This window comes from Balaenoptera borealis (genome assembly GCF_965194805.1).
Source record: "Balaenoptera borealis genome assembly, chromosome: 7".
Classification (NCBI taxonomy): domain Eukaryota; kingdom Metazoa; phylum Chordata; class Mammalia; order Artiodactyla; family Balaenopteridae; genus Balaenoptera; species Balaenoptera borealis.
Genome location: NC_138864.1, coordinates 118765678 through 118792527, shown reverse-complemented (window position 1 = coordinate 118792527; position 26850 = coordinate 118765678). Strand labels below are relative to the sequence as shown.

General features: G+C 43.1%; 1 protein-coding gene across 7 annotated transcripts in view; it reads left to right on the top strand.

Annotated features, from left to right (window-relative positions):
* Positions 1–26850, top strand: part of LOC309632695 (TRPM8 channel-associated factor 1) — an 88029-nt gene that overhangs the window by 39229 nt on the left and 21950 nt on the right. For 4 of the 7 annotated variants that reach the window (XM_082400465.1, XM_082400464.1, XM_082400463.1 and 1 more), the window contains exons 8-9: positions 587–837; positions 3416–4341. In XM_082400465.1, the coding sequence (XP_082256591.1) occupies positions 587–837; positions 3416–3425 (261 nt within the window). In that variant the 3' untranslated portion in view covers positions 3426–4341. Of the gene's footprint in view, positions 1–586; positions 864–3415; positions 4342–18296; positions 18456–20806; positions 21441–26850 lie in introns of those variants that run through there. The other 3 variants (XM_082400462.1, XM_082400466.1, XM_082400467.1) reach the window with 3 other exon arrangements.

Here is a 26850-nt window from a genome sequence, read left to right as displayed (position 1 = left end):
CAACAGCCTCGGGATGGCTGCCTTTTCCTAAAATTATGCCTTACTCTTAATTCTAGCTACCTAGACTCTACATCGTCTTCTGCTTCTACTGGACTCACCTTTTTTCCCAAAGGCCGTTTTTGGTCACCTTGCAAATGGACATACACCTACAGTTAGTGTGGATTATGTCAGGATAGGGCTGGGAGTTCCCTAATTGTTGGGGTTTAACTTTGAAACTATGAAAAACAGTGGATTTTTTCACTTCAACCAATTTTAAATCCACTTGTAATGTCCTATGACTACTTTCATGATCTAGTGAGATAGATGAATAATGATATTGGTAGTAAATCCTGATATTAATCACTGCAGTTTTTACCACAGCTGTCTTGAGTGTCTGCTTTGTGTTGAGCCCTGTGCCGGCTCAGAGGCCCTTCTCATCGTCAGAACATGAGAGAGTAGCACGTGAGGTGGGCAGGTAAAACAGCAGAGGGTCAGTGATAGATATGAAACTGGTGTTTAAGGGGTGAGATGCATTAACTAATTTAGAGTGTTTGTTGGGTCTTTTGTAGATCAGATGTCTCATCCTCCTTCTTGCTTGTCGTTCCAGCTCCAGGAGGCCTTTGGGTGGGAGCCGTTCATCCGTCTCTTCACTGAGTATAGGAACCAGACCAACTTGCCCACAGACAATGTCGACAAAATGAATCTGTGGGTGAAGATGTTCTCCCACCAAGTGCAGAAGAATCTGGCTCCGTTCTTTGAGGCCTGGGCCTGGCCGATCCAGAAGGAAGTGGCAACCAGCCTGGCCTATCTGCCTGAGTGGAAGGAAAATATTATGAAATTGTACCTCCTCACACAGATGTAAGGAGTGCCCAGCGAGGTGGCAGGTAGAGAGGTTTGGGGAGTTAGGCAGAGATGGGGATTCACTCCTCGACCTCTGTCTCTTAGGTTCTAGCCTTGCCCTCTCAAGCTCACTGCCCCTAGATCTTAGTCATTTCTCTGGGGAGTGGGTTCAGAACACAGAAAAAAGTGGAATCATCATTCCTCAGGAGCAAAGCCTTCTGTTTATCAGCTCATTCCTCTGCTCTCAGCCATCAGGTGCCCTCCTGACCCTGTGTTGGGCCAGTGCTGAGAGCTTTGGCCCCTGCTCCTATGCCAGCCCTTGGTTCACCATCATGGGCCATAGCCCATAGAGGGTGGCTCTCACCCTGAGGACTCCCTGGGCTTTTATTTTTGATCATTTCCCCAAAAACCTGACCATAGAACCCAACTGATTATACCATGATATTCAGGCAGCTCCCTGATGACTCACATATTTTATGTCTTGAGTAGTTTTCCAAAAGCTGTCTGGTGTATTACGAAGAGCCCATAACTAGGGTTAGCTCTTGGGAAAGTCGTTTTATCTCTGAACTCCCATTTCGTTGTGTGTAAGGTGAGGGTAAAGATCCCTGCCTCACAGGGTTGTGGGTGAAGACTCAGACCGGTGATTCTGAGGAGGAGTGTGGATACTGCGCATGCTCTCCAAGGGGTGGTTTTATTTCATGCTGGTCCACAGAGTAGTGAGTTTCCTACTCCCCATTCTCTTCCCACCGCCCAGGGGTTAAGGTCATCATCTCTCACAGTTGACTTACCACATCCAAGTCCTGGTTCTTTCACCAGTTATATGACTCTGGGCAAGCTCCTGAACTTCTCTGTGACTCAATTTCCTCATCTATAAAATGGGATCTATTTCATAGGACTATTGTGAGGATTAAATTTTAGTACCTCTAAAAGTGACAGTACCTGGCATTTAGTAGGTACTGAGAAATTGTCAGCTGCCACTGTTATTGTCAAATTAACTCAATATCATTTTAGATCAGGACTGCACTTTCAGATGGCATTTACAGATGCAGTGAATTAATCCTATCCCATCCTACACTTTTATACACTGACTCTAAAAGGATTCTGGTATATTGCCCTATGATCTAAAGGAAGGTCTGTATATTTATAGTGGGGTTTTAAAAGCTGCTTGGGGTTTGGTCTCCTTCTTCAATTCCATCTTTCAGGTAAAATCCCTTCTTTGATTAAGAGTGGAAGTCGCTTGAAAAACCAGAACAATTCCATGAGGATGTTCATCCTTAGCAAACAAGGAGCATCTGGCTGAGTGATGGTGCTTATATTTCCGTAGTGACACAGATTCCTGTCGCTGTTTGGCAGACAAAGTCCGTGCACAAATAGAATCTTTACACTGGAACAAGATAACTGGATGCAACTGACCCAAATTTCATTTAATTACAGTACATTCAGAGATTTTTTAAACTTTTCTTCCAATCTTATTCAGAACCTCCCAATTCTTCGTAGTTTCAGCTAGAGTTGGGGCTCCAGGATTAATGCTGGGTACATCCAGCCAGTTTTCCTTTAGCTCACTTCTTTTGATTTAGTTGCTTTAATGCACTGTTTTATTTGCTTAATTGGGAATTGGGTGGATGCACAGACAATAAGAGTTGACCTAGAAAATATTTTTCTTTGGATTCTTTTATTGTGTCATTTCTTAATACTAGAATTATTTTCCCTTATTTCATGAATATCTATCATCCAAGTACTTTAAACATAGATGTTAAATATTCATTCAGCATTGAAAATAATTGCTATCAATTAGTGGGTTGTTGAGTATGTGCCAAGTATATGGATTGTTTCATTTAATCTTCACAGTAACCTTATGGAATGGAAACTTACAGCTCCCATTTTTTCAAATGAGTGAACTGAATTTTATGGAGATTGAGTAAATTGCCTAAGCCTTTATTGCTAATAAGTGATAGATCTGGGATTTGAACCCAGGCATTCTGAATACAAATGAGTGTTTGTTAGTAACTACAGTGCTTTGAACAAGCAAATAAATGAGTAAATGAAGAAATGAACCAGCAAATAGAAGGACCTTTATGTCCCTCCTTGCCAGCACTTTGGCTGTTTTTACTTAGCCCTCATCTAATTTTATCAGAACAGAAAGTCCTTTTGTTTACCCCAAATGCCAGTTCAAAGGAAGACTTTGAGGTAGGCTCCTGAAGTGCTTCCCAATGGACAGTGCTGGGATGATCCCTTTAGTATCGTCCCAGTCATCTGGGTTCCGGGATCTTTGGGTTTCAGTCCTTATCTCCAGGGCACCATGAAAGCATTCTACTAGCTTATTGGATTTTGAACGATGGGCTATTTTGGTAAAGTGTCTGACTCCCAAAAGTCTCAGACACTGCGTGTTTTCAGAAAGGAAATTAGATCCTCAGTCATTTAGAACAATTTTTATATCCATTCTTGCCCTCCTTAGTCCATTTTCAGCAGTACAGCCCCGGGGACCTTTTAAAAATATCGAGTTATCCATGTCACTCCCCTGTCTAAAAGCTTCCAATGGGACTTTGAATTTAAGATGATGAACTGAACATGTAAGTTTACTTCCCTCCCTCCCCAGGCCCCACTGAAACCGAAGTCAAGAAACGTAAAAGAGAACTGACACATCTCAGCAAAGAAAACTGAAGGAATTTGGTTATAAGTGAAGAAGATCTCAACACATTTCTGGAAGAGAGAAAGTGGAAGAAGTGATAATGAAAGAGTGCAGCTCCTTTCAGACGGAATATAAGCTGATCTGAACACGTAACCCCAAAGAGATATGGGCACCTGAAAAGTCTGTCTACTAAAGAATTATGTCAGTTGTGAAATTGAACCCCATCTCATTCTACCCCAACCTTTGCACAGAATACAGGCAACCTACCACTGGTTTCTGTTAAGTCTGTTGTTATTGTTGTTGTTTGTGTAAAGGAATCGAATAAACTGCTTGAGGAGAGGCAGGAGTTGGTGCTCCAAAATAAATTTCTCTCTTTTGTGGAAATAAGTGAGCCCCTAGCCTATTAGCTAATTCTCTACATATGGCTAAGATCCCTACTCAAGTAACCAAGTGCTTTCAGTCACAGAAAGGCTTACTGCAGAAGCAAACAGACCACACAATGGCAGAGGGAAGCCACAACTCCTATAAAAACAGTTATACTGATTCTTCAATGCAAATGATCAGCTAGGAATTCCCAGACATTGATCCTTAGGGGTAGGGGTTGGGGGAGGGACCAGGGGAGCAGCATGTGAGAAAAATAACCAATCAGAACCACGAGATTTGAAAAATATAACAAACTCTAGGGGAAACAGTTAACATGGAATAAATATCTTCGGAGACATATGAGGTGCATTTGTAAGATAAAAACAGGATGCTACAAAGAAAGGGGAAACCCTGAAAATAAGAGGAGCCCTTAAATTGAAATAAGACTGCCAAAAATATTCAGTAGACAGGCTGTAAAATAAGGTTGAGGGAATCTCCCTAGATATAGAGCAAAAAAAAGAAAATATAAAGAGGGGAAAGAGACATAGACAATATCTAACTGTTAGGAGTTTCTGGAAGAGAGAACACAGAAAATGTTGTGAAGAAAAGAACAGAAATAAGTCTCCAGATTGAGAGGGACCCTATACAACCTACATCTAGACATAATCTTGTGAAATTTTGGAATATTAAGGATAGAGCGAAGATATTGAAAGTGCCAAGAGAAAAAAATAAAATTAGGTCATCATAATTAGCTCAACTAAAAAGGGATGAGAAATAGACTGGGAGTGGATTTTTCATCACCAACACAATGCTAGAAGCCAATAGAGGAGTGTCTTCATACATGGAAAATCTTTGTACCCAGAATTCCATAGCAAGCCAAACTGTCAAGAGTCAAGTCGAAAGAAATTTTCTGACATGCAAGTTTTCAGAAAGTCTACCCTCTTAGCACCTGGAAAGGAAGTTCTCTCTCACCTACTGAGGAAGTTCTCCAGCAAAATGAGAATGAAAATCGGGAAAGAGAAAGAAATGGAATCCAGAAAACAGTGGACCTCACCCAGGATGGCTGACTCCAGAGTGACCATTATGCAATAGGATAGCTCACTCCAGAGTGACAGTTATCCAACAGGAAGGCTCACTCTAGAGTGACAGTTATCCAGCAGAATGGCTCACTCCAGAGTGACGTTATCCCATAGGATGGCCCACTCTAGGGTGACAGTTATCCAAGAGACCCATTTCAGATGAGAGTACACAGTCTCAGGCTCTCTGGGGAGCATATGCATTCTGTGCCGTAGATATTATCCTTGAGAAGCTGGAATGTTTGAGAATATGGAGGAGATACATTCTTTAGTAAACAAAAAAGAAAACAAAAATGTCAAATTCAGGTTCAATTATGAGACAATAATAAAAAAATACTCATGGAATGTAAGAAGAGACTCGTTTTGACATTGGCAGTAGGTACATTTCAAGTGACACAGGAATCATGACATTGGATATGTTTAGAAGAAAATATCCTAGCTTCTACTTAGCTCCCAGTAAACAGTATTTACAAAGCCAAAATAATGTAGATACTATTTATTGGTATTCAGTGTTCTGATCAGCCTACAGATAAAACATGAAAGGCTTAATCTTTTATTCAGAAATGAAATGGAAAGTAAGTAATCCTGAAAAGGAAAAAGAAAGCAGAAAGAGGTTGAGAATTAGTTGGGGGAAGAGAGGTGGAAGGAAGAGTAGAATTACTTACCTATTCAAAATGGGGATGAAAAGATAAAGTCTACAGTTAATGGAACAAGGACTAAAGGATTGTTACTGTTCAAAACTATAAACCAATAGAAGTATTAAAAATGACATCTGTCAAAAATTTGGAAAAGGATAGGCAAATGAAAGGTGGGAATAGTGTAAGTTAAATCCTTATCTTTTGTAATGGGGGATTATTAAAGATTGTCTAAAGTTAATAAGTCAAAAAATTATTGTTCAAACATTATTTAATGTTAGGAAGTTAACAGAATATCTAAAAATAGAAATTGTTAAATGCATTGCCTCTAGGGTATGGGACTAGGGTTAAAAGGGTGGGGTGGGAAACTGTGTTTTTCATTTTAAGTCCTTCTGTACTATTTAATTTTTTACCTTGTGCATGTATTACTTTGAAAAATTTTTAATAAACTTAAATAAAAACCCTTCAATGGCTTCATATAGACTAAGATACAGTCCAATTAAAACACATAAAATGGCCCTCAAGTATTTGGATTCACCCAGTGTGTCCAAGGCTCATCACATCTCCCCATTACTCTCTAGTTCTAACCACACTAAATACCCTCCAGCTATTCAGACACACTTCCCCTTCTCTTGTTTCTACAGGTGTTCCACAGAAAACAAATCCTGTCCTGATCTCACCATGTGTCTGCTGATTAAGCTTACTGTCTAGCAGGTTTTCAGTATCTGTTGAGTGAATGAATGTGCAACAGGAAAATGAAAATCACCAACTAGTGTTCTTTCCCAAGAAGGCACATGGTGTTTGTCTCTATTCCAGGAGCATTTCAAGACCGTGATGTAAGCTTTCCTGAACTATTCATTTGACAGTTTTGATAAGTTTTAGTCATATACAAGACCAGGTGATGTCAGAGGATCTCTATCCATCTGTTAGTCTCTTTGGTATGTTCTTTGCCAAATTGCCTCAATATCATAATCGATTTTCAGCTATTTTTTCCCTGTAGTTGGGAGAAACAGCCAGCTATCTAGTGGACATCTTCAGGCTCCCAAGTTTCATGTGTCCTGCTATGCTTAGTTTCTTGGTGGCTCTTCCTTCTTCATTAATTTACTCTCTTCTATTGTCTACCTTCCAAGGCCAACTGGAGCTCTCTAATGAGTATTGACCTTACTGCCAATCTTCAACAACTGCATTTATTGGAAATCTTTCCTATCTCCTCTTAAGATCACTCTCTGATTTACCTAGTCCCTAAACCAATGTCCCCACCCAGTGTCACAACCTCATCTAATACATGTACTAAACAGGCCAGTAAGTAATCAAATACTGCCCTAGATATTGACTATTCTTGCTGACAAAAGTAACACACCCTTCTTTCAAGACTAATTCACACTTATGTTCTTTACTCCTTCAAAGATTTTGGACCCCTACTTGGCTTCCATTTTGAAACAGATTTCTTTCATTGACCCACATAATTGGAGTCAGTCTTCCAAGTGTGGTAGAGAAGGGGTGGAGGTTATCCTTAACTTTTTAGACATCTAGCTACAGATACACAAAAACAATTCCACATCTAATTCAAGAGTTACAGAAATGTTACTTATTTGGATTCTTGTGATTTAAATTCTATAAAGAGAAGCGTTTCTTTGATAGGAAAGCTTGAGCAGTTTATTTCCAATGTTCTAGTGTCATGCATGTTAGGTGGTTGGCTTCATAGGTGCTCATTAGAAATAAATAAAATAAATGAATAAGTTAAAAACAAGGTATGCATTGACCAGTGATGACAGTGTCAGGAGCCAAGGATTATGTTAATACAAATATGTGCACCTGAGGGCCATCAGAAAGTTAATCCTGTTCATCTGCACTATATAGGAACTCATATAATTGGTTAAGAAATATGTACGTGGAGGTACTAAAAATTTCTTTGCATGAACTACCTAAATTTGGACATAATAGGCACTTTCACAGATTGCCAAAATTATTTAGTATAATTTGAGAACTGAGATAGTGCTGAAAGGGTAGGAGGGAGGGCAAAATGATCAAATGTGCAGTATAAAAACAAGTCAAGTGGTTGGGAAGAGGCCCCAGAGACATAGAAGACCCCTCTCCGCTTCTCAACAATATAGCAGGCTCTACCTATGCCTAGTCCTCTCATCTGTGAAGTGTCTGTGATTTAAACAGGAGCCAAGAACCTGAAAAGATCATAAACTCATTCCTCACCCTTTGTCAAGGTTAATAGAGACAGGAGAGGAAACTCCAACTTTTTTTTTTAATAGTTTCTCCCTTTCTTGCTATCTGTGTAGCCTTGGAACTAAACTGTTACAAAGCAAACAATAACAAGCCTTAGTTAAGGCTTTTGACATTTAATCACAGGACGATTGGCACTATAAGCTTATTTATTGATGACAAACTTAATCAAAACTTAGAGCAGACTTACATCTCAGGTCCTCACAGGGAAACTTTGAGATAAACTATAAAAGGGCAAAGAGCTGACTCATATCAGTAGTGTTTGAGTGACCTTTGGATAAAACCTAGTGGATCTCTGGTACTGGATAAAGAAGGGCCTTTGATGGGGTGGGGAGGAGAGAATATCCTCAGGTATAGCAGGTGATGGTGTTAATGCCCTCCAGCCAAAGACCATCAGGAGCACACCTGTAGTTGAACAAGTTGGATGTATTACTTATTGCAGCTGGGGGAAATGCACACCATAGGGAACTGTGCGAGTCTCAGTAAAAGAGTGTTAGAAAGAACCTGTTACAGGATTTGGGCTTGGGTAGGTAGTTTAAGTGAGGGTCTAAGGAAGCAAGGCTTTGTTCTGGATTGGATGCTCTCAAGAAGCAGTGGCACGTCTATGACTGACTTTCTCAATAAATCTCATCTCTTAAGGAGGGCTGACTAAAGTGAGCTTAAAGCTGGAATTGGCTTTTTTTAAAAAACCAGCAGTTACTCACTTTAGACAAGAGAGAGATGTGTTTGGTATTTTGTGGTTGCCCGGAGATCTTGTTTCCATCTAACTTTATTTATCATAGTCTCAGAGTGACCTTGTCTGACGTCAGTGTTCTGTGAAATTGTTTATGTCCGACAGGGCAAACATGGCCATGTTCTAGCTGTGAGTGTCAGACAACTTCCTGGGTGTCAGGGGCTGCTTTTTTTTTTTCTTTCCTAATGCAAAAGAATAGAGAAAGAGCCTTTATTTCTCTTACAGAAAATTCAAAACTGTACTTCTCTTGACTGAGCATAAGGGATAAGTTAGAAAAAAATTAATATCACAATAATATCACAAGAGATATCCTGGGAAAGGACGGTTCCCTAATGATCCCCTAGACTTGGTGTTAGTCTTGGTTATAAACCAAAATGAAGTTGGGACCATGCTCAGTACTCAAGGGGCACTCACTTATTGTCTGAAACATGCCCACTCCTTAAATGTAGATTCTGGGCCATCCCTAGGAGGAATAGAAAGCAGTCATGAGAGTAGCAGTTTGCTTTTACCTAGGAGGGATAACAATATACCTTTACAGTTCATGTAAATTCATTTGCTAACTGCTATAATTGGGGCACACAGAAGGAAATGAAAGTTAAAACAGAAACTGGAAGATGCTTTTCCATTAGATAGATAAAGCTTGGATGAAAGTGTAGCAGAAACCATTTCCCCAGTGCTCAAACTTCCCTTGCTAAACTTACAATCTCTGTTGGGATAGGAGATTAAGGTAGTAAAGGTCCATGGCCTCACCCAGATTTTCAATATTTTTTTAGCACTAAACTAGATGAAGCCACTAGAGAAACACTTCTCCAAGTTAAATTAAAAACCTTCTTGTTTTATCTGCCCTCTTTTAAGAAACATTCATAACATGTTTCTTAAACATTCATAAAACCAGTATAAAATTTTGGTTTCTGAAAGATGCATTTCCCACATTTGGGCATCCTCTTCTAGTCTAGCCATCAAGTCACCTAAAAATTCATTAAATAAACATGTATTGAACACCGACTGCAATGCTAGTTACTGTTACAGGGTCTGGAAATACAAGGTAAACATAATAAAGCTCCTGCCCATGTTCCAGTTAGAACATAAAAAGAACAAATAAGCATATATCAGGTATGATAAGTCCTGTGAAGTATTATAAAACTAAGGATGGGGAAGAGAGTGTTCTGGGATAGAGGAGCAGACAATGGGTAGTGGGGTCCAGGAAAGCCTCTCTGATAAGGCGACATTTGAGCAAATTCTTAAAGGAAATGATGGAGCAAACCTTGCAGATAATTCACGGCAAAGAGAGGTAAAATTATATTTGGCATATTGAGAGCAGCAAGACAGACATGAGTTTCATCCCTAGAATAGTCAATAGCTACTTTCTCAGATGTAAGTCTTGACCACAGATTTCTGACCTTAACATTATATTAGGGGCCATTAACCTAATGGACACTTGTAACTTTTGAATGTCTGTCCTCAAACTTCAAAGTCAAGCCACATTTCACAATAAATTTTGCAGCTGCTCCCCTCTGAAATTTCTCTGACTAAAAAGAAAGAGGGGCTCATCTCAGTAGCTGTTATGGCCTCTACCAAAGGGATTGAATGGAGACATGACTCTATACTTTTCTTTACTAATTTCTGGGCCCCTGTCAATGACCCGATGGATCCAGTAAGTAGAATTTGGAACCAAATTCATATGGAGAAAATTGATCTGGAAACAACTGACAAAATTTGCATAGCAATGAAAGTTTTAGTCTTACATATTGATGCCCATCACGACAAATGTGTAGAGAGTAGTGGGAACCTTAGACTCAGTTATTCCTGGCTTCTCATTCTATATCCACCCTTCCCCCTTTCCCCCACCTGCCCAAGCTGAATGATGTCCATTCGACCTCAGTTCAAATTAAAAGACACTTTGGATCACAAGTCTCAATATATAACGGAAAGACTTAAAAAGGAAGGCCTTCATGTCACAGGAACTTCAGAATAAATTTTGAAATAACATTTGCAGGAAAAAAAATAATGTTACATTTGCAGGAAAAAAATATTATGTTGCTGGTCTTTATAAGACTAGGAACTTTGACACACTCTTCCTCTGTAGGAATTTTGTTATGGAGATATGTGACCTTCCATGATTCCCAGTCCCCATACAACAGCCCCTCTGGCATCTTGATATTTGCAACCCTTGTGGGATTGTGTGTGAAGATGTATAAACCACACTGGTGTAGGTGCAATTATAGGAACTTGGATCTGTTGTGTGCCTACCCATTGGGTCTGATATTTCAGAGCTGGAGGAAGAACATCCACTCAGCCTTGGGCTAAGTCAGCTCCACTGGTTCCCAGATGGCTGAAATCTTTGGTACGAAACCAAAGTTTACGTCTGACCTGGAAATGGGAGGAGTTTAAAAATGTAAGAAGCCCCCTCCCTTGTTCATCAATGGAGGGAGAGAGTTTCAGCCTGGAAATCTCTGGAGTGGCAGTGATTTTTTCCAAGACATCGTCTGTGGTTGGAATATTACTGGCTCCTACCATATATATTCCATACACTTATAACCCAAAAAAGAAAATATCACCCCACATTAATTTCACAAATACACCAAAGGAGAATATGAAAACTTTTATAACTCTGAATTAGGGCTGGCCACCTGTCGAGATGGCCAGCAAACTCCAGCTTATTGCTTTAAATAAATATGCAGGCAGGAACTTGACCCTGGAAATAGACCATGCTATAATTTGAACAAAGGTTATCATACATGTACTACAGAATGAAAAATGTGGATGAGTCTTCCTTAAATACTCTCAAGTTGATGACTTTGCTCTTTACTCCCACTACAACACAATTTTAATGAATACACTTGAGCATTTTAATGTTAGGAGATATAATTATAACGGTACTTATATTAGCCTGGGTCCTCCAAGAGGCAGAAGCCAGATGAGGTCAGGTGTACAAGAGGTTTATTAAGGGAAACACTTGTGAGAGAAAATGGAGAGAGACCCAGAGGGGGCTGGAAGAGCCATCAGACTGCGATGTAGTTTTAACCTTTGTGAAGGAGAGAGTGAAAGAGGGAATGGCTTGCATTGTAGGTCTCAGAAGGTTTTGTCAAGGCCTCTGGAGAGTCCGTGAGCCAAAATCCCCCACCAAAAAAGTCCCATGTCTCCTTAGTGTCCCCACCATACTTAATCACTGGCCAGCAGAAGCTCCTGGGCCGCGTGGCTTTGGCGCCAAGGATTCTAGAGCACAGCAGCTGGGTCCGTCTGTCAGCTGCATACCCACTCCCTGCAGTTGGAGATCTGAGCCGAGCATTTTCATAGCCACAAAAACACTCCTTCTTAAAACAGCTGTAGACACCTGTTCTGGATCATCTTAGTGACTTAGGTAACCTCGCCAGTGACTCATACCAGTACAGGCACATAGGTGGATTCATCCATCTCTATTCCTAAATTAGAGTGTGGCTAATCCTTTCCAGATTCTTGAGGCCCCTTAGGGAAAGACTATATGGGACCACACTAAGTTTAACTCATAACTAAAAATAATTCAAGAAGGAGGCCAGTGACTATTAATGCTAGCCCACAGTTGGAAAGCATGTGTATAAAGTAACCCCTGCATTTGGCTTAGTGAAAAACTGGAATTACTGCAGAGATTTTCCTCTATTTGACAAAAATGGACTGATGTACCACTAGTAACAATGAAAATTCTGATTTGTGTAAGCTTACTGCGTACGCTAAACAATTATTACATTATTTATAACCCAAAAAGAGCCCGTCGTTGCAGTACAAAGGGTATGGATTAGCATGCTTGGCTCATATCTACCCTGGAACTGGAAATGGCTTCATTTCCCCCTGAATCTCGTAGGGGAGAGGTAGATTATCTGAACAAAATTGGGATTTGGTTAGAAAGCACAAGAGAGGTGAGGTAGAAAATAGATGTTGAGGAGGTAACCTCAGTGTTTCCTACATGGCATTTCTTAAAAACCTTTCTACAAACTGGAGACTACAATCCAAGCTCCTTAGTATACCAGCCAAAGTCCCTTAAAATCTGGCCCAAATGCCTCGTAGAACTAGCACTATATATACAAGTCTTGTTAACAAGCTTCACTCACAATGAACATTTTCTCTTTCTCAAACCAAGCTTTTCACACTCACATCTTCATGCTGCAGACTATGACATAGCCTCACTTTGTAATGTCTGCCACTCTCATCTGCCCACAAAGATCATACATATTTCTCCAAAGCTAAGTTTTAGTGTTACCTCTGTAAGTTCTTCTCTGATATCTTGATTAGAAATAATTGCTTCTTCCTTTCTGTTCCCTTGCACTTAATTCGCAGCCAATTCAGCACCTACATAAATCCATCTGATACTATAGTTGTTTCGTGTCTCCTCTCTTCTCTCGACTTACTGACCACAGTATCACCGTCATCTCCCAGAGTGCCTCACAGAATATGTGCCCCGTGAGAATATGCTGACTTTCATGGACTAGTTTCTGTGTTCTCCTGGGTAGGAGGAAAGGCCTGGGGGTCCACACCTTCACATGAGCAATGATCCTTTGTCACATCCATGCTGGTCACCATCTTTCATTTCCCAGTTTTTTTAAATGGACCCTTATGCTGTGCCCTATGTTGCTTTGTTTCCATTCTTTAGCCAACCCTTGCTGCCAAATGGCAGGTACGTTAGTGATGGTGGGTCTGCTTCTTCTCTCTGACCCTGGAAAAATCACCTTTGTTTGAAATCCCTTCTTCTATTAGATCAACACTGAAATAGTCTCAGGAGTTCTTTTAGAACAATATGGTAAAGTAAATATGGTATTTTACCATAAAGACTGAGATTGATGTAGGTAGAAACCGGTTAAAACCTAAGAGCACAAACTCACAAAAGAGATCTTGAGCTCAGCACTGACATGGAACTTGCTTGACCCTCCCTCAGTGTTCATTTCCCACTTTGCTTCTCAAAGGTCAGTTGTTTGCTGATATGAGACCAAGAACTCAACTAACTTCACCTCACATTGGGTTTCCATCCTGAAGTATTCGGAAATTCTGAGCTGTTTTATCCAAACTGTCTTCCTTGTACAGGTTTCGCCATGCTCCTTCTTTCTGAAACATGACTGCATTTGGTTCTCTGCCAATCAGGTTTGCACTAATCCTCCAAAGACTTAGTTATTTACAGGTTTGCACTAATCCTCCAAAGACTTAGTTATTTACTCACCAATTCAATAGACATTTCTTGAACATTCACTATATACTTATTTATTCAACCTACATTTATATATTTATTAAGATACTACATTCCAGAAATGAACCAAAATCAATGGTGGGCAAATAGGGGACAGACTCTACACTCATACCATGAGAGCCTATGTGAGAGAACAACATTAATCAGATGAATATACAAATAAATGTAAAATTACAACCTGGGTAAGAACAGAGGAGCAGAGGTATTTGGTGTAGGTTTATCAGAAGGAGGATTTAGTATAGTCTGGAGGTTAGGACAGTCTTTCCTAAGGAAGTGATGACTGAGCTAAGATATGAAAAAAGAGTCATTTTCTAGGAGAAGGAAATTGCACTTTGGTAGGCAGGAGTTTTGCACATCGAGCAACCTTAAAGAAAACCCCTGGAGGGGAGTTTGGCCAAGACGGTGGAGCAGGAAGACTCTGAGCTCACCTCCTCTCACGGCCGCACCAAAATTACACTATTTACAAGGATAGTAGAGCAAGGATTGATGAGAAAAACCAGAATCTACCAGAAAAGATCTTCTACAACTAAAGATATAAAGAAGGAACCACAACAAAAGGGGTAGGAGGGACAGACTCACGGTACAATCAAGACCCATACTCCCATGTAGGTGACCCACAAACAGGAGAATAATGAAAATTGCAGAGGTTCTCCCCAAGGAGCGAGGGGTCTGGGCCTCACACTGGGACTCCCCAGCCTTGGGGGTTCTGCACTGGGAAGACAAGCCCCAGAATGTTTGGCTTTGAAGGCTAGCAGGGCTTACTTTCACAAGAGTCAAAGGGCTGTAAGAAGTAGAGACTTCACTCTTAAAGGGCACACACAAAATCTTACACACTCTGGGCCCCAAGGCAAAAGCAGTAATATGAAAGGAGCCAGGGTCAGACCTGCTTACTGATCTTGGAGAGCCTCCAAAAGAGGCAGGAGGCAACTGGGACTCATTCTGGGGACACAGATGCTGGCAGCAGCCATTTTGGGGTGCTCATCCCACCATGAAGCACTGGGGTTGGCAAGTGCGATTTGGGGACCTGTCCTCTAGCTTATTAGAACTGGGACCTGACCCCACCGACCAGCCAGCCAGGCCCAGTCCTGAGACACCCCAGACCAAGTAGCTAGCTGGGTAGAAACACAGCCCCAGCAGACAGCAGGCCAGCTACCATAGGACCCCTTGAACCCCCAGTCACCCCAGGACACGCCACTGCCCACAGAGGGGCCAGAACCCAGCCCCACCTGCCAGTAGGCCAGCACTAGCCCTGGTACCACCAAGGCCCTGCAGCCCCACACAATGGAGTATTACTCAGCCATAGAAAAGAATAAAATCTTGTCACTTTTGACAACTTGGATGGACCTAGAGGGTATTATGCTAACTGAAATAAATCAGACAAGAAAGACAAATACTGTATGATTTCACTTACATGTGGAATCTAAAAAACAAAACAAGTGAACAAACAAAACTAAACAGAAACAGAGTCATAGACACGGAGAACGAACAGGCGGTTGTCAGAGGGGGGTGGGGGTGCGGAAGAGGTGAGGGAGATTAAGAGGTACAAACTTTTAGTTACAAACTAAATCAGTCACAGGTATGAAACGTACAGTGTGAGGAATATAGTCAATAATTAGGTAATATCTTTGTACAGTGGTAGACAACAACTAGACTTATCAAGGGGATCATTTTTAAACGTATAGAAATATCAACTCACTATGTTATGTAACAGGAAACTAATACAGTGTTGTAGCTCAATGATACTTCAAAAACAAACTAACTCCTAGAAAAAGAGATTATATTTGTGGTTACCAGAGGCTGGGTGTGGGAGGAGGGCGAATTGGAGGAAGGCAGTCAAAAGGTACAAACTTCCACTTATAAGACAAATAAGTTCTAGAAATGTAAGGTACAACATGATAAAGATAATTTACATGCTGTACCTGATATATAAAAGCTGTTCAGAGAGTAAATCCTAACTCTTCTCATCACAAAGAAAAAAAATTTTTTTCTATTTCTTTAACCTTGCATCTATATGAGACGATGGATGTTCACTAAACTTACTGTGGTCATCATTTCCTTACGTATGTCAGTCAGATCACTATGCTGTACACCCTTAACTTACATAGTGCTGTACGTCAATTATATCTCAATAAAAGAAAAACAAAAAAGAAAAAGAAAACTTATATTTAAAAAAAGAAGGACTTCCCTGGTAGCTCAGTGGTTAAGAATCCGCCCGCCAATGCAGGGGACACGGGTTCGAGCCCTGGTCCAGGAAGATCCCACATGCCACGGAGCAACTAAGCCCGTGAGCCACAACTACTGCGCCTATGCTGTAGACCCTGAGAGCCGCAACTACTGAGCCCGCGTGCCTAGAGCCCATGCTCCACAACAAGAGAAGCCACCGCAATGAGAAGCCCGCGCACCGCAATGAAGAGTAGCCCCTGCTCGTCACAGCTAGAGAAAGCCCGCACACAGCAACAAAGACCCACAGCCAAAAATAAATAAATAAAATAAATAAATTTATTAAAAAAAAAAAAGTACAGTAGATGAAAAGGAAAAGTATTCTCCATTCCCATACACCCTGGAATCACTTATCAGAGGTAACCATGGTTATCAAGTTCTTCACACACACACACACACACACAGAAGCTGTGTATCTATATAAAATCTTTTTCTATATTAAACAAGATAATATTACACACACTAATCAACACATTTTAAACATTAAACTTTTAAACATTTCCATACTAGTACCTGCAGAGTTACTTCATTCCTTTTAACAGTTGGAAAGTGTTCCACTGTATGATGTAGCTTAATTTAACCACTAACTTACTGTTAGAATTTACTGATTAGGTAATTTTGAGTTGTCTTTGGCTTAAAGAACAGAAATTTACTTTCTCATGTTCTGGAGACTGGAAGTTCAAAATCAAGGTGCCAGCAGGGGTCAGTTTCCCTGAGGCCTCTCTCGGTGGCTTAGGGATGTCTCCTTCTCACTGTGTCCTCATATGGTTTGCCCTCTCTGTGAGGGCATCCCTAGTGTCTCTTCCTCTTCTCACGGGGACACCAGTCATATTAGATTAGGGCCCTGCCTCACTAGCCTCATTTTAACTCAATCACAATTCAGCCCATAACAAAAAGCATTTCATAACATATTAAAATAAGTATCAGCACTTCATTCCTGGTTGTGCCCACTCTCAAAGAAAAAAAAAAAAAACTGCTTTAAAATCCTGAAAGTATATTTTGGTAAAGATCCAAAGAGAAATAGAGTAATAATTAGCATTATGTTAGTTTAACACCAAAGAGTGAAAATGAAGAGTCGGTCAGCACTACCCAGTGTACACTTAAGGCAAGGAGGCAGGGGTGGAGCCTGGACTTGGGAAGGAAATGAAGTGGAAGAAGCAGAAGCTGGATTGCGAGGTTTGAACTTCATTCTTGGCAAAGGGGAGGGTGAGCTGCAGGGAAGAAATGACATGTTCTATACAGAGAGGAAAGAAACGGAGTTTACCAAAGTATATTTTTATCCAGGAAGAAGTCAAAAAAGAGATTTAAAAAATGAAAATACATAAAAGGGAACTCGACAGGAAGATCCTGGATGAGGTGTTACCTATTTTACAAAGAGAATGGGCTCGAGATCTGGTGAAGGCAATGGCCTTGATAAGCCCCGAGACAGAAGAGAATATGAGTGAAGTGTCCACAACATGTTAAAATTCAATGAGGATGTGAGATTAACTGCTACTTTTAAATAATGCTTATAAAGAGACAGTCATGAACCTTTAAGAAAAATAGATACATCCGGTAACTTTATGAACAGTGCGATGATTTACATGTATAACCAGTGTTAGCCCCAAACGGGGGTGGGGGGATTATAAAATAGGGATCTAAAGCCCCCTTCTCCATAATCACCTTCAAGTACGCACGCGTGTCCCCACCCCTACCTGTCACTCTCTCCCCCTAACAAAACAAAAACTCCATAAAAGTTAAAACAGCGCATCTGCTGCACAAAGCTGTGCAAAATCAGATTCGCGGCAAATTTAGAACTCTTTAACCTTGATTTTGACCTTCCCACCAGTTTTAGGTAGAAATCCAAGCAGCAGCCACTCTATAGCTTTAGCTGGAATGGACGTGTCTGGTGCCGTAACGGGCACGTTTCCTCCCCAGCAAGCACATCACTGGGCGGCATTTCTGCCTACACTCCCAGACTCAGTTCTCTTGGTGGAGCTCCGCGGACCGCCGAGAATCCCGCCCGGCACGGGGTGCAAGGCCGGGCGCTGACCACCAGGGGGCAGCCCCTCAACTCAGGAGCCGCCCTGAGGCGGCGACACGGCAGCCTCGGTTCTCCGGCGCCGCACCCCAGGACCAGAGGGGAGGGTGCCCGGTTCCACGCGGGGCCAAAGCAGAGCCTCGGCCGGGGGTTACGTTGTGTTGGGGGATTCTTCGCCCCGAGTCTGACTTATTGGAGACTTGGCGTGTGCTTTCCTCACCAACTGTGACAGCAACTTTGCGGAGCTCCCTCTCGCTCCGAAACGACCCTCGGAGAATCCTAGGGAGCCGGTTTCGGCCAGGACACCCGCTGGCCAAGCGGCCCCGCCTCCCGGGGGGGCGGGCTGCGCACCCCGCAGGAGCCCGGCCCCGCCCCAGGTGCGGCGGGCGGGGAGGAGCCTCCCGGGCACCGCCCCCTCGCCCTGCCCCGCCCCGCCCCGCCCCGCCCCGCCCGCCGAGCCTCGGCTCCGGCCTCCTCGCTCCGGTCTGCACCGCGCACCCCGGCCGCCCCAGCGTGAGTTCGCCGATCCGAGCGCGTCCGTAGGGTGGGCCGGGGGCCGAGCACCTGGGGGGGACACGGGTGCGCCCCAAGGTGCCAGTTGCAGACCCGAGAAGGTTCCCAGCAATCGGGGTGTCTCTGTCTTCTTAGGTTCACGTTCTTGTTTCGTTTCGCCCTTCTTTCCCTATTTGCTGTTTGTCTCAAAACACTTTTCTCTCGCCTCTTTGAATTTGTGAGTCAAGAATTTGACAAAAGATGTGTGATTGTGTGTGGGTGTGATTCTGGGTGCGCGCGCGCGTGCACGTAGTTATGGAGAGTTGTGGTCCAAGTTCTGAGAACATATTTATTACTCATCTCCTGGGTTTTTTGGTGCTTTTCCTGTAAAACTAGGGAGGCCCAGATTCGTGAAAGACCTCCCTTGTCTTGTCAGAGGTGGTTGGCTTGACCTCAGCCTTCCTGATCTCTCGCTGCCTTTTCCCACCCCAAACCCGCAAGCTGAGATCACTCACCCACGTGCTCCATACTCCAGTTGGGAACTGGTGCTTTTTTGTGAATTCACTTTCCTGGGGGCAATATAAAGAAAGAGGTGGTAGATGGGAACAGCAGTTTAAAACCAAAAAAAAAAAAGGAGCTGGAATTTTACAAGGAATACAGGGCATGCTCAGGGAGCCAAGCGTACCAGAGATTTGGTGGAGAAAGTGAAGGGAGAAAGTCTAAAAAACTGTGGAAAGCCTGTACCCTGGAGGCTTAAAATTCAGGGTGAGCCACTCAGTTTTTACCTGGGGGAGTGGATGAACCTGAGGGTTCTGATTAGGAAGACATGGGAGTAGGATGGCTTGAGGGAGATTGTAGGTGGGAATGTATCCTGGGGACAGAAACCAGGTTGGTTTCATCTAGATATGAATGTAAACTGAAGGGACTGATATTTGAGAGAGACGTGAGAGAAGATGAACAAAATGAGGTGGCTGACGGTGTGTGGAAGCAGGAGGGAAGGGTTTGGTCTCTGTCAGTTTAGATTGTTCCCCAAAGCAAAGCCTGATAGAAGGACCTGAGTGCAGGTAGTTTATTTGGGAAGTGAGCCCAGTACTGCACAGTGAGGACATGGGGAGGAAGAGACCAGGAAGGAGGGGAAGCCAGCAAGGAAGGGCCTGTCGCCGAGCTGTTTACCACTGTGGGCAGCTGGAACCCAATTCCTTGGGTGACCTTGTGAGGGGCTCCAGAATGCACCTAGGACAGCCCTGTGGCATTTATCCGTGACGCCCTCCCCCGGGTGAAGCTTACCCTGTATCAGCTCACCGCCACTTCAGGGCACCTGCCAGGTGAGAAAGGTTTCCCAGTGCCCAGGAAAGTCCTCCAGGGCAGTTGCTGGAGTCAGAGGCGGTCCGGGGCACCCAGAGCACCTACTACGTGGCTCTTGTCACTTAGGAAGCTAGAAAAGACAGCAGAGGGACAGACACTAGTGTTTTCTCAGTGCTCATTGTATACCTGACACTGGACAAGGCATTTTTTATTTGCATTCTCTTCATCTTCAAAAACAATCCTCCAAGGGCTGTACTATTCTCTTTATGTAAATGGAGAGACTGAAGTGTAAGTAATTTATCCAAGAGGAGCTGCTCTGAAGGGAATAATTAACTCAGTTCTAGGCACACACCAAATTTTAATTAAAAGACCTGGTAAACCTCAGGATGCTCCCCAAGTAGAGGCGGGGAGCTCCCTAGTTAGGGCGGATATGATAAATTGGGAGGCGTTTCCAATTCATTTGGTCAAAGCTACCAGAACAAATCTAGTTTCTGAAAGGTCAGCTGACCTTTTCTTCCAGAGAAGTAAAATACTAAGTCAACTCAGGTCAACTCTCACCTTGACCTACCTGGTGGGGGGGGGGGGGGGGGGAATCCAGCCCCGCCCTCACTCCATTCAGGTCCTGCTCCTCCCTGTCTGTTCCTCCAGCCACCCTGGGGCTTCTCACTGCTCACGTGCTCTCCTGCTGCATTTCAGGCCTCAACTTAAATGTCAGGTTTCAGCTTCAAGGTCACTTTTTCCTGTAGGCCTTTCCTGTCACCCAATCTAAAGTAATTTTCCGGTTGCTCGATATCACATCACTATGTTTTATTTTCATCTAACACTTATTAATTGCTGCATTTTATCTGTTTATCTACCTGTCTAATTATTGTCCTTCCCCTTCTCAAATATTAGATTCGTGAAAGCAAGGACCTTGTCTGTTGTGTTCCTTGCTGCACCCCCAGGCCATGGCACACAGTGGGGAACCTGACAAGTGGTTTTCATCTGAATGCATTTAGTTGTTTTTGTTTTCACTCATTCCTTCATTTGTTCTGACCAAGCTCAGTCTTTGCTTTCTTCTCCTGCAGCTGCCTGAACCATGGCGACAACTCCTGCTGCTGCCTTTGAGGCCCTCATGGATGGAGTGACAAGCTGGGATGTCCCTAAAGGCCCCATCCCCAGTGAACTCCTTCTCACTGGAGAGGCTGCCTTCCCAGTGATGGTGAATGACCAGGGCCAGGTCCTCATTGCTGCGTCCTCCTATGGCCGAGGCCGCCTGGTGGTTGCGTCCCATGAGGGCTACCTGCTGGACGCCGGCTTGGCCCCATTTCTTCTCAATGCAGTGGGCTGGCTCTGTCCCTCTCCTGGGGCTCCCGTTGGAGTGCACCCATCCCTGGCATCACTAGCAAACATCCTGCAGGGCTCTGGGGTTGAGGCACAGAATCAGCCAGAACCGAGAGAACCCCTGGGGGTTTATTGCATCAATGCCTACAATGACACCATGACTGCAGAGCTGATCCAGTTTGTGAAACGTGGAGGGGGCCTGCTCATGGGGGGCCAAGCCTGGTATTGGGCCAGTCAGCATGGTCATGACAAGGTGCTGTCCAAGTTCCCAGGGAACCAGGTGACCAGTGTGGCTGGGGTGTACTTCACTGATACCTGTGGGGACAGAAGCCGGTTCAAGGTCTCTAAGAAGGTGCCCAAGATCCCTCTCCAGGTCAGGTGAGTGGTGTTTCCCTATGGGGAGTCTGATGCATGTTCACAATAGATTTGATCCCCCTCTTCGGTGAGCTTCCACTTTAATACACGTGATTTTCCACTGCTTTTCAGAACCACTACAAATAGAAAATAGGACAATTAAAATGCACTGAAGCCCAAGAGCGGCTGGGTTCTCACTGCCACTCCCACCTGTGGCCAAAGCGACAGTCGATCTATTAGAAAAACTTGTCTTATTCATCAATCTGTCTAGTGCCTGAGACTTGGAGAGTGTGTGTCAATATCTCTTAAAGGAACGGAAAAGCATCTGTTTGTGTGAGGCACATACCATGTGCCAGGCCCCATGCAGAAAACCCTTGCTGTCTTGACACTTATATTCCAGTGGAAAATTAGGCAACTAAGGAAACAAATAGATACATACTCTAGCAGGTATTGATAAGAGCTACAAGGAAAGTAAAGCAGGATAAGTGATAGAGTGACAGCGAGGGGAGTGGAGAATATTTTATCTAGGGTCATCAGGGAAGGCTTATCAATCAGGCCTGGTCAGGATTAACTGGTGTTTCAAACAGAAGGGATTTAATATGGGGCACTGACTAAGCAGGCGACACAAGAGCTGAAAACTGCACAGGAGACAGCGAGGTAACAGGAGATGAGCAGCAGCAGGGCTGGCAGAGGGCAGCGGTGGTCCAGCAGCCCAGGGGCTGCAGCCACCTGGTGGAGGCTGGGGCCATGTTAGGCCTGTCCAGCACGAGCTGGAACCCCAGATGGGGGGGCTGTCTGATGGGACCTGGAGCCTAAGAGAAGACACAGTGATGGCCAGAGACACAGCCTGAGAGAGACACATACCTCAGCTCCTTCCTCCTTCCTGCCTTCAGGCTTGGCTGATGGACTGAATGTGGAGTGAGGGGGGAAAAGAGGAGTCAAGCGTTTTGGTGGTCGAATGCCTTAAAGATGAGTGTTGCCATGTAAGGAGCTGTGAAAGTCTATGAGAAGACAGATTAGAGGAGGTCAGGAGTTTAGTTTTGGATATTTGGGGTTTTAGATAACTTGTTATCAGTGACTCACTGTGCTTGGCCACATGTGACAGAAGCCTTGTTATAGTGGATTGACCACGTAGGAGTTTATTTTTCTCATGTAACAAAGTCTGGGCAAGATAATCATGCCTGGGGCATTGAGTCCCTGCTTCATGATGACCCAGGTTCGTTCATGCATATCCGTTCTCTCCCTCTCTCTCTCCCTTCCTCCCTCTCCCTCCATCTCTCTCTTGCTCTCTCCCCACCCCCGTGGCTCCCACCCCTCCCATCATGATGTTTCACTTTTATCTTTATGGTTACAAGATTGGTACTACTGCTTCAGGCACTATAATTACACCTCCGCAAGAATAAGCTAGAATGAATACACCTGCTGAATACGTCCCTTCTAATGCAGAAAATAATATATTTTCTGGAAGCCCTGACCATTAGGCTTCTATTATATTTCAGTGGCCAAAATTAGCTCACCTGGCCAACTCTAGCTGCCAGAGGGTCTGAAGGGTCAAATATTTTTAAATGGGCCCTGGCATCTCTGAAGAAATCAAGACTCTGCTACAAGGAAGGGCGTACACATATTTAGTAAGCATTTAGCAGTGTCCTCAGCCCCAAGTCCTGGCTCGCTTGGTCTTCCTTCCCTCCGAGAGGGCTGGGAGGTGATGAGTTACTCAGAGAGGCAGGGTGGATCTGATTCACTCCAACTTCTCTTTAATTCTAAGGGACAAACAAGGTTAAATCACATCAACCTAACTGCTCTTAATTGTTCCAAAGGACTCCTGTCCATCAAACTAAACCTGTTTTTCTTCATCCACGCCTACATTTTTCATCTCTGCCACTGAATGTGAAGTATATTTTATGTTTGTTTTAACTTTTAATTATGGAAAAGTTCAGAGATATGCAAAAGTAGAGAGAACAGTACAAAGAGCCCCCTATGCAGCCATTACCCAAGCTCAGTAACAGCCAACTCATAGTCAATCTAGTTTTATCTATAGCCACACCCTCGCTTCAACCCAGATTATTTTGAAGCAAGTCACAGACATCATATCATTCCATCTGTTTTTTAATATGTATCCCTAAAGATGTAAATCATTTTGAAAACAGAACCACAAGGCACCACCATTATCATACCCAAAAGAAGTAATACTTTCTTAATGTCATTATTCGTTTCCATAATTGTCTTATTTTTATACTGTTTGTTGGAATTGGTCTTTTATTAAAACCCAAATATTTTGATTGCTTGATATGAATTTTATGTCTCATATAATGTTGAGTTTCTTTTCCAATTCTTTTTATCTCTTGCTGCTTTTTTGTTGAAGAAACTAGGTACTTTGTCCTGAACAGTTTCCCCACAGTACAGAATGTGTTTCCTTCAAAACAATCTGAGTTTTGCTGATTGAATCCCTGTGGTGTCATTGAATGTATTCCTCTGTTCTCTATATTTCTTGTAAATTGGAAGTTAGCTCTGGATTCTACAGCAGGGATTGGCAAACTATGGCCTGTGGGCCAGCCCCCTGTTTACGTAAATAAAGTTTTATTGGAACACAACAGTGTCCATTTGTATACATATTGTCTGTGGCTGTTTTTGAGTTACAGTGGCAGAGTTGAGTTGTGTCAGTGGAAAACATGTGGCCCACAAGCCTAAAATATTATTGGGCTGCTAAGAAAAAGTTTCCCACCTCCTGGTTGAGAGGCTTGATCAGATTCATGTTCGAATTTTATGTAAGTCAGTGCGTGACTGCACTGGCCAATGGCTTGATCCTTGTAGAACTGGGATGGCAGGCAACATTTTTTCCTTACAGTTTGTCTTATAAAATATCAGATATTTGGAAATTCAGTTAATCGAAAAAATTACACTGGTAGCTCCGGCAAAGCTGAATGTAAGACTTGGTTTTCAAATTTCTCTTCCTATTCTGGATCTTCCTTCAGCTCCTGAAAAGCCAATTTATTTTCCTTATTCAGTTTCAGCTCAAACACCCTCCTCAGGGGAGTCTTCCTCAATGACTCTCTTGAAACTAAGACTAAACTTCCAGTTTCACTTTTCTCCATCTCTTGCCTAAACATCAGTGATCACAATCTGTAAATACCCAACATGTGTACTTGCTGGTACCTGTCTAGCCAACTAAAGTCTAAAGTTCCACGGATGCACTGATCTTGCCTGTCATGTGCGCTGCGTTATTCTCAGTGCCTGATGTGTGAAACATGGTAGAGAGTAACAGGTATTTTTAGACTGTGTAAATTAATGAATAAATATATGAACGAATACACATCCTAAACCACGAGAAGGGAAAGGGTGGCCTGGGTACCAGGGTTGAGCCTACAGACAGCTTCATGTTATAGAATGTGCTGTGTCTCAGAGGCTTCCAGCCTCAACCCAAAACTGAGCTGGAGTTGACTGACCCCATCAACTCTAAAGTCTTAAAAGGCCTGTATGGTGCCCAGGCCCTCAGCTCAGATTCCTGCCGCCTTCACGCATGTCTCCTTTGAGGTTTTCAGCGAACTTTCCTGCCAACAAATCTTGGTCAATGGCTCCTGGGCTGACCAAACAGGTTTGCTGCTGCAGGAGGCTCTGGAGCTCCTTAAGGGAATTGCCCTGTCTGCCCAGGAGAGGAGAAGTCTCATAAAACCAACAAAAGATCCTCTCAAGGGTCCTATCCCCAAGGGCAAAAGCTGCCTGCACACCTAGGTTTACACACCTGAGGAGGTCCTGCCTGTACTTTAACATGCAAAGCCAGACCCAAAGGCATTTACTGCTTTTACACCAAGACACAAGAGAGTCTGGGGAAAAATTAATCTCAGATCAGCAGCTCATTACTCTTACACATGGCATAACCTACAAGGTCTAGAGTGTATTAGGAGCTGCTCATATAAAAGTAAATACAAACTAGTAGCTTAGGTTTATGCCTCTCTTAAAGATTATGTGTTATCTCTCTTGATCATCACCACATTCCCACAGAGTGCAAGGTCTTTGTCTGAGGACTCTCAGCTTGTAAGTAGCACTGTTCTGTTTTCATATTCAAGATCCATAAATGTAGAGAGTTTCCAGGTAAAGGTAGTGTGAACTGAGCCTAGATCCCAGAATTGCCCTCTCCACCCAATCTGACCAAGTGTATGGAGAATAGTAAGCAGACAGCTGCATGTGGAGGTTTTGACGCTGATCCCACATGCTGCTAAAGCACAGTCGGTGGGAGTGCCAGGTGACTGATGTGTGGCACGGTGTGCAGCATCTCCTGAGACCGTACCTACCCACGATGCACAACCACAAGGAAAAAGCTGAAACAAATCCAAGAAGTATCACTGATGCCTTCTCATGTTGTAGAAGAATGAACAAATTGGGTGAGTAGACACTTAAGGGAAAAAAACCCTCCAATGTAAAAGCAGCAAAGCTCCTTCAGAATTTGGTGGAGGCAGAAAGGGATGCTGGAGTTTGCCATCTTCCAAAGACAAAGGTGGGTTGAACACCTCCAGTGCATTCCATGCCTGGTTGGGTGGAGTAGGCCTTGCTTTAGGTCCCTGAAAAGTGGAGGGACAAGCCCCCAGTAAGGACAGCAATAAGCCCCAGCTGATCTTTGCCCTTCAGTTAGAGATACAGACGTTACGCAATAAGAAAGTGGAAGGAAGCATTATACAGACCCCAATATAATTTGAGAAGGTGGTGGATGTGGTACGTGTCTACAAACAAACTGGTCTGGGGTAACTTAGAAAGAATATCAAGAGGAACTCACCCACACGATATCAGAACATGCAAAAGATCTGCTCATGCCCATAGTGAAAAAAAAACTATGTAATAACTATATAAAAAGGCTATATTAAATTTAAAAGGGAAATATTAGACAGAAATTTAGTGTGGAAAGACAACAGAATCAATCATGCCTGGAAGAAAAATATGACCCAATGAACAGAACAGAATATTTGTAGACTATATAATTAGTGAATAAATACATGAATGAAGACATATTCACTCCTTGAGAATGCTTCACGCTCTAACAGAACTTTCTAAAAATGTATGTTATATAAAACAAGAGACAGAATGAGATGAAAAGGGGGAATTTCAGAGTGAAGAAAACAAATTAAGAAGCAAACACCCCAGGTGAAATAGGTCTAGTAGCCAGCACGTGGGAGAGAAGAGACAAGGCCAATGCATGGTGACAATGACAGCATCTCGCCTCACACTGAACTCTCTGATCATTGCTGTCGTTACTATGACAGGTTGTAAATCTCCATTCAGAAAGCCATCTCCTGTATCACCTGTTTGCTCAGGTGTGATTTGGTACCTGAGCACTGCCACCTCTCCCTTTCCTCAGTGCCCTCTCTTGCACTTCCAGCTCTGAAGGAGCACATGCTTTTCCTTTTCCATAAATGCAGTATTAGTCACACCTTCATGTCTATTT